The sequence below is a fragment of the Meleagris gallopavo genome, chromosome 6 (genome assembly GCF_000146605.3).
Source record: "Meleagris gallopavo isolate NT-WF06-2002-E0010 breed Aviagen turkey brand Nicholas breeding stock chromosome 6, Turkey_5.1, whole genome shotgun sequence".
NCBI classification, from domain to species: domain Eukaryota; kingdom Metazoa; phylum Chordata; class Aves; order Galliformes; family Phasianidae; genus Meleagris; species Meleagris gallopavo.
Genome location: NC_015016.2, coordinates 27557545 through 27566143, shown reverse-complemented (window position 1 = coordinate 27566143; position 8599 = coordinate 27557545). Strand labels below are relative to the sequence as shown.

General features: G+C 37.0%; 1 protein-coding gene across 1 annotated transcript in view; it reads right to left on the bottom strand.

Annotated features, from left to right (window-relative positions):
- Positions 1-8342, bottom strand: part of BZW2 (basic leucine zipper and W2 domains 2) — a 32014-nt gene extending 23672 nt beyond the window's left edge. The window contains exons 1-3 of the mRNA XM_003207112.2: positions 8278-8342; positions 1826-2002; positions 661-764 (exon numbers count right to left, since the gene is read on the bottom strand). Coding sequence (XP_003207160.1) covers positions 661-764; positions 1826-2002; positions 8278-8335 — 339 coding nt within the window. The 5' untranslated portion in view covers positions 8336-8342. The remainder of the gene's footprint in view (positions 1-660; positions 765-1825; positions 2003-8277) is intronic.
- Positions 8343-8599: the final 257 nt, after the last annotated feature.

Sequence of the window (8599 nt, the reverse complement as noted above, 5' to 3'; positions counted from 1 at the left end):
TTTGCAATCCTACCTGTATTCAGAATTGTACGTTGTCTTAAAACTTTCAATTCTTATGGTATTTTCTCATGTACATCTCCTAATGTAATGCAACATTAATTTCTCTTCAATAATGCTTTAAAATATATTGTTAATTTCATATACACCAATTTGTACAAGCCATGTTTTAATTTGAAAAAAAAAACTGTACAGCATGTATGTAGGAGAAATTAAAGTTCTCAGAGAGCATTTTTTTAACATTTGTCCAATTCCTAACTAGCCATACAACTATATGCTGGAGGTTTGAAATGTTTATTTTTGTCATTCACACTTCATGTGTTTCTAAAAATATGTTTCTGCAAATCTTTAAGGCCAACAATGTAGAAAAGGCCAACAAAACTATTAAGAATGATGTCTAAAATAATACTGAACCCAAATGTGTACTGAAAAAGAGTAAGACTGTTTTCTATAGAAGAAAGAGCTCACAGGTGTGATCAGAAAATCTCAGACATCTTATTCTGTTACTAAATAGTTACGTTAGGGCAAACTACTGGTTAAGTGAACTTTCAATTATCCTGAAACCAGCCAAGTGCAGTCTAGACAGTCTGCAGATGTTCCACTATAATCTCTCTTGGTTCATAAACAGAAAACAGTAATCAACCAGCCCTTTCTTATCCTGACCTGAGCATAGTTTCGGATGGCATCGTGATCTTCTTCTGCAAAAAATACACAGTGACGGGTCATCTTGGTCTTGTCATTGTCATCTATGCGTGTGCCTCCAGGAGCTAGAAGAAAGCAAAGGTAAAAAAGTATCAGTACAATTGAGTTAAAAGGAATGAGTGAGGGAGAAACCTACACAAACGTTATGGAGCTGTAACGTCACCTGACAGAAAGGACAGCTGACTGAGACTGCATCTGAGATCACAGACCTTAAAGGACTGAGAGATTCAGGTCACACTAAACAATCTCAGCTGCTTTTGAGAGCAATGAGCAGGATCAAGAAAGTGTAGGTTGAAGCATAATTCTTGCATTTACTTTAAGTGCTACTTCAAACACCATAATAATGTAAATAACTTCCAAAGATAAAAGAATTAACTCTGCTACTAAATTAAGGACTTGGAACATTTTCTAACTCCATGAAAACATTCAAACAGTGCCACAAAAGCCCCCTCCTGGGTTATTTTGTTCAGATTTTTTTTTTTTTAAATAGAACTTCCATTGGCTTTTGTTTCCTACGTTATCTTAAGACTTTCAAAAATATCTTTCCTTCTAACAAAACAAAGAGCAGGAAGCAGTAATCAAATCAACGCAACCGGTAAAAAGAGCCAAGTTATCCAAAATTCAAGGGAAGGCACAAGGTAGGGAATTTTCCCATGCTGCCACTGATGCCTGGGGAAAATTCCCTATAAACATCCACAAAACACTACTCATCCTTCAGTTCCTTTAGCTAGTTTGCGTTACAAGGTCTACAAAGCAAACTTTGCAGCAGCTAATAACCTATAGTGCTGTATGACACTTCCTTAAGCTCATACGTTCCTATTCCCCATAGTCAACATCTCTCATTTTGTTTGCTATTGCTTTTATATGCTCTTTCGGCTCAGCCTGAAGGCTTCACAGACCACTACACATTTTTTGTTAAATAGGCAAGATGCCTCCTGACACTGTCAAATCCCCAGGTTTTTTGGTGCAACAAACAATAGAATAGTCTATGACATTATATCCAAAAAGTATTTAGACAAGTGCCATTCTAATGCAGTTTATAATTTCCACTTTGTAAAGGAAGAAAGCATCTTCAAAGAAACAAAGCTAATCCTCAAAATTCTGCAACAGGTACACTGCAACTTACCAAGCATGCTGCCAGCTACCAAAATATCAAAGAGAGTGTCAGCATAGCGGCGATAATCAAGCCGCGAGCCTGCAGAATCCAGAAACTTGGCTATGGCCTCCAGGTCACTCCCAGCTTCATTGAGACCTTGGACAATAGTATCCCTGAAGACTGTGGGTTCAAATTTCTCTTTTTCATCTGGAACAGGAAGGAGAATGAAAAGGAGATAGTTTTAAAATCCTACATCAGCCAGTGACTCAAAATGAGCACAGCACCTAAATGTGTTCTTCCTATTCTGGTCAGTTCAGTACACAAAAGAATGTTCAGTTGGCTTTTATTGCCTTTGGAAGTCTTGCTGTGTTTACCCTCACTTTACTCTCTCCTTCATAGCCTCAAAATACCAAGACACATGTGAGCAAGCAGGGATAAATATAAGAGGGGACAAGGAAATATTGAAATTGCTTTCCAATTTTGTACTCTTATTGGAGATATTACTAAACATGTGTGCCACTATATGTTGTTAAATCTGATTTCAGAATAAATTATATGTCAGTTTTGTGTAAGTAGTATACCTACAGTGATATTATTTAACTGCTCGTGTTTTCCTTTAAATAATTACAGTTACACATTTAAAATGTTTTCAAAGGGACAACCTTCGGGAAAAAACAAGAAGCTACTCATGAAAACAGCTCTTCTGTAAATATTTAGTATTCTACACATGGTTTAACCAAGAACTTATCTTTGATTCATCAACCTGAGCTCTAAGGAAACAAATGCAGTGCTAACATGACACTTTCTACAGTTGTTCCTGATTGAACTCAGTTAAGGTACATTCTGAAACCCCAGACAACATCCCTAATGCCAAGGCCATCACTCCCAAAAGATGTAACCACAACCTTCAGGTAAAGCTAGATGTTACAGATGTTACACATATCTCCTGATACTATTCCTTCCAGACCAGTAATAATTACAACATACACCTGAAGCTTCTGAGTAAAACAGGTCCTGACTTTACACGAGGGCACGCACAAAACATTCGTTACCATTAAAATAAATTCGAACTTCAAGAACACAACCAGAAATTCCTCCATATCACTCAAAAACACTATAAAGAACATACTCTGTTACCACTTGCTAATAAGCATGGATTAATTTTTTTTATAAAACATACACTTAATGTATCCTGAAACAAATACAAATATAGAGATTTTAGTTACTAAGACAACTAGGTAAAATTTGTGTCTTAACATGTTCTAACAAAATCGGAAATAGCTGAGGCTCTCTCAACTCCATGGATACTCACACCCACGGTGGTTACCTGTTCCCAACCCCAGCTTGTCATGTAGCAATGAACACCATCACAGTACCATCCTAGCCTGTCACCATACTCTCATCACTACCACACTGTAAGCCTCCTTACTGGACTGAAAGTGGCTTTTACTTCACCCCAGACTTTGAGATCTTCAGAGCCTTTCGTTGTGTTGCCTCGTTTTCCAGCTGTGGTGAAGGCTTAGAGTCTGCCATAGACACTTAACTGTGGTGCTGGTTCTGCCCATTGCAGATAAACCACAGAGGAAGGGAAACTGAAGGACACGTCTACGCTCTGGGAAACTGTCTATAGGTAAACACTCCCGGGAATCCAATTGGAGCTATCAGGTCAGTTACCAAATACTTGCAGCTCTCTTCTAATGTGAAATACTAAAACAACTTACCAGCCAGCCCACATACAAGCTTTTTATTTAAGTGTAAGTACTTTAGCATGTGTACTCAGGCAATTTTATCTGCACACTAGGAACACAGCTCCACCTATAAATATGGATCTGAAAATAATTCTTTTACGGGCTACCACATATGCAGTATTTATATAGTTAAAAAGCTTGACGACTCATAAGATAGATGACAATTTTGTCTTAAAGAGATAAATTAAATAATTGCTGTTTTACTTATACACTGTATTTTGTCAGAATATTTAAGATGCTTATGTTTAAACTGAAACGTTATGTGTTTTGCATCATGGTACACAGTCCTCAGTAAAAACAAACATCATGATTAATATTTCTTGCTACTTAAAAAGAACCCTCTCCTGCCCCAGAAGCACTTATCTCATTTGGTGAACCCTTCTATTTTCTTGTCTATTATAATCTAAAAATTTACATGGGAAGAGAAGGTGAACTCGCTGCATGAAAAATGGTTTATAATTTTACTGAAACGTTTTTCTACCAAACTAACGCACTGAAGAAGAATACGCTGACGTAGTACAACAGAATGAGTAAGAAGCCATCATCAAGAAGTGGTGTCAGTATGCTGAGCTGTCAAGTACATAATTACTGAACAAGCACGGTTTCAATCAGGGCTAGCAAAGGCAGGTGTAGCTTGCAGATGCACTGCATACAATATTCAAGGCAGCAGTGCTATACATAGCTTTTCATTTTCATCAGGTCCCAGATCCTTATTTCCTTGTAAGGAAATCGCAAAGTACATTTGTACCTCCCTCCTTAAGAATTTGTTTCAGCTCTTCAAGAGAAAGCCCACAGCTCTTTTTCTAAGGAAGATAAATGAGCTACCCTATTTAATCCCTTTTCCGACTTCACCATAATACTGATTTTACTTAATTTTCCTTCACAAAAGAAACTAAAATGCACAGCTTAGTTCAGCTCCTTCTTATGCCACTATTTAATGTTTTTGCACAGTTTTTCAGCTGTTATTTGCTCTGTGATATCTATACCATGGGGACAAACAGGGCTACCAGGTAACGTCTATCAGCTTACTATAAGCAATACTCACTGGTTGTTTCCATTAACATTTAATGACATTTTTTGTCCTTAGGTATTTGTCAACTGCCTGGATACGTACATTTTCCTCACTAACCACTGCCGCTTTTGTTACTCTTATTTCCTCCTTTTCTACTTCAGACTACACAAGCAAGATGAAATGAATTTGCATGCACGCAAGTACAGTGTGGTCAATACAGTTCATTTCCCATGTACCTGCACCTCATGCACAAATCGTGGCCAGATGTCAACTACTGCTGACCCTCATCAAGTCTCATAACTGACAGGTATACAGATTATACCTGGAACTAAGCAAACTATCATCTTCATCCAGATTGACAGAAACCTGATAAGGATCTGCCTCAGAGGTTCTTCTCTTTACAATGTAAGTTTTCTTCGTTCACATCTTGGATAGTGATTTTAATACATGCCACTGCGTACACTTCAGAAAAGCTTTATAATTTATATGTATTACATATTTATAATATAAAATATATTCTATCATTCTGTAACTCTTACTAGGTCAACTGACAGAAATGGAAGGAGGGAGATTTAGAAGTTGCTATTTCAGGCTGCTCTCTTTTAAGAACATTTTAGTCTCTAAACACCTTTTCAAAATTTAAAGAAAAAAACATTGTCATCTTCCTTTATTGCTTTCTGAAAGCTCAGATATCATTCACATCTGTAGACTAGCTGCAGCTAGCTGAGCAGCAATGAACTTCATAGTGACAAGCATTCTTTATTAAATGTCTGACCACCATGTCACAGCCCACTTTCTCCTCAGATAGCAGTATTCTTGGGAGCTGCAGAAGGAGAAAAGTAGCATCCTGAGACAAATCAACTGGCAAGAAGCATTATCCATAATTCAACCAGTTTCCTTCAGCATTTATATATTTCAGACCCTCTTAATGGTCTGCCTGTCGCATACACCAGAAAGTCTCTGATGACTGAAATGCCAGAGTCCAACCATAGTCAATGTGCTCAGTCACATCACAGTAAAACTTAATGAGTCTCTGATATACTGGAAGTCAGAATAGAAACAGCCAGGATTTAGATTAGAAGATGATTTAAGTGTCTGCATATTAAGAGTTCTATATTCCAAATTCCATATAAATAATCTCTTAAAATAAAGGAGAAAACAAACACCTCCCTCAGTCCTCCAACCACTGCTCCAAGTCTTTTCCTTCCATACCGTAAAGTTAAAAAAAAAAAAATTACTTATAATTATTAGTGGTAGTATAATAAGAGTCAGAGTATCAAATCAGTGTCAGGACCTCATTATGCTACATACAATGCCCAACATGGACTGAAAAGAATGTCCTATCAAAAAAGAGATTATTCTGAGACAATTTTAGTAAGTAAAATAACTACCAGAACTGATTAAATCAGACTAAACAGTACATATAATCAACCCAACTGTACACATACCTCTGGTTGATTTGACAGCATTACTCTTTAGGTCTGTTAATTCCACTGCTCTAATGACACCTCTGCTGTTGCTAGTTAATGCTGTTCTGGACCATACTGACAGAAAGTTAATCTCACTAATTATTGGAGCACTATGACGTTTATTTACAAACACCAAAGGTTTCTTTTTCAAAGTAGTTATACCTGCAGACATTGCATGTGCATAAATAAGAAGGATATTTTCAACTGAAGAGGTTCCACTCACTTGTATGAACTGTGCCAGTTAAGATAACAGAGAAAGCAATGTGTGCAAGGAAGGAAAGTTGGGAAATCTGGAACTGCTCTTTAACGGAATTGCAAAAAAAGCTATTTCACAATTCTCACCCAACCTTCATGACTTTCCTAGATCTTAATACATTCACTCAACTCCTCAGATTCATAGTAGAATTAGCAGCTTTCTGAGGAAGGCTACAAACTCTTTTTGTTTTTCCATCCACAGTGAGAAAATGCTCTTATTCACATTATCTGTCACAATAAACTCAGATCAGGTGACAGCTTTTAATGGGAAACAGGAAAGTCAAGATGGAAAAAGTCTGTTACATGACAGATAGGAACTCCATCTGTGCATACTAAAATAATCAGCTACTGCAACAGCAAAACACTGAAATCTTCATTTCACAAACCAGACATTATCTTCTGAAAGATTATTTTATTATCAATATTTGGAGTATATATGTGTGTGTCTGACTGTATTGTGTCTGTGTATACAAAAATCAGTATTTTTGCTCTCGTCAAAGTGTTGGGCATTCATTTGTCTCAGGCACCCAACCACAGAAAACGAACTTCAAGATATGAACAAGCAGGTTAGAAGGACCTGAGCGTCCCGCTGGACAAAAGGTTGGCCATGAGCCAGCAGTGTGCCCTTGAGCCCAAGAAGGCCAATGGTATACTGGGGTGCATTAAAAAGATTGTGGCCAGCAGGCCAAGGGAGGTTACCCTCCCCCCATTCTGTCCTGGTGAGTCTACATCTGGAAAACTGTATGCAATCCTGGGTTCCTGAGATGAAGACAGACTTCTAGAGAGAGCCCAGTGGAGGCCCACAAAGATGTTTAGGGGCTGAAGCATCTCCCTTCTGAGGAAAGGCTGAGAGACCTGGGAGTGCTCAGCCCAGAAAAGAGAGGAATGAGAGGGTATCTTATCAACACTAATAAATAAGAAAAGAGTGGAAGGTTAAGAGGATGGGGCCACTCTTTTCAACAGTGCTCAGCAACAGGACAATGGCTGCAAACTGAAACACAGGAAATTTCATACAAACATGAGAAAAACCTCCTTTATTTTTAGTGTGACAGAGCACTGGAACAAGTTGTCCAGAGAGGTGATGGAGTCACTCTCTCTGGAGATGTTCAAAACCCACCTGGACAATTTTCTGTGTAACTTACTCTAGAGAACTTGCTTTAGAGGAAAGGGGGGGCGGTGGGGGTGTGGAAAAAGATATTCCATCTCCAGAAGTCCCTTCCAAGCCTTACAATTCAGTGATTATTGCTATAGAGGATACCTGCATGATCAGTACAATCAGCACTGTCTCTTAAAAATTTGGATATTTATATATACCTCACCAACCATTTTTGTAGAAAAATCAGTATCAATTACAAAAAGGGGGTTCATGTCATAGCAATTAAGTGTTTTAATAATAAGAATCAAACTACACTAACAGTAGAAAAATACTTGATTTTGTTTCTTTTTGTTCTCTGTTGTTGTTTTTGAAGAGAGCTTTCTGTTAAAGCAAATGGGTCCAATGAGATTATTTGATGTTATAATGGAAAAGAATTTCCTTTTCTTTTTTAGAAGTGAAAGGTTCATTTACAGAGATGGCGTAAGTTTGAATCAAAGAAATTTGCATAAAAACAAGAACGGCAGGTAATTTATGTAATCTTCAAATAAAAGCTCGTAGTTTGCTTTCTTAATCAAAAGGGACACATTAAGAAACAGCTAAGATAAATATTTAATAAGTTCTCTTCATAATACATAAGCCTACTATAAACTCAAAACCTAATTCTTTAACAATCCCTGCAAGATTTAACAGCAAAGAAATCCAAACTTAAAAGTATCAATGAAGTCTTGAAACATAAACAAAATATCCAAAACCTTACAAATAAGTTACAAATAACATCTATAGTCTTAACATAGCAAGGGGAAGAGGAGAAAAATCTTAATCCTATTAAATATTAAACACTGCATCTATTGTTTCTATTCATTTCCATGTGTAGGAATGTAACAAAATGCAACATAACATACCCCTCTTCCTAGTTTTGAACCGCTGGCCTGTTAGCACCGGCTTCTGATTCTTATTCATAAAATTTCTGGAGGGAAAAAAAAAAAAGAAGATATTTTTACAATGATATTTACAGACAACAGTTTACCTAAAGGCAAAACAACAACAACAACAACAACAACAACAAACATTCAATGTTATAAAATCCTGGTATGTGAAACGGATAACAAGTTCTTGATGCATAAAGAGTAATTCATATTATTCAAAAGATTATTAAAGATTAAGAGCATTATGGCCTATTACGAACTACTGCACCCATTCCTCTGCCTCTCTGTCATCTTCCAA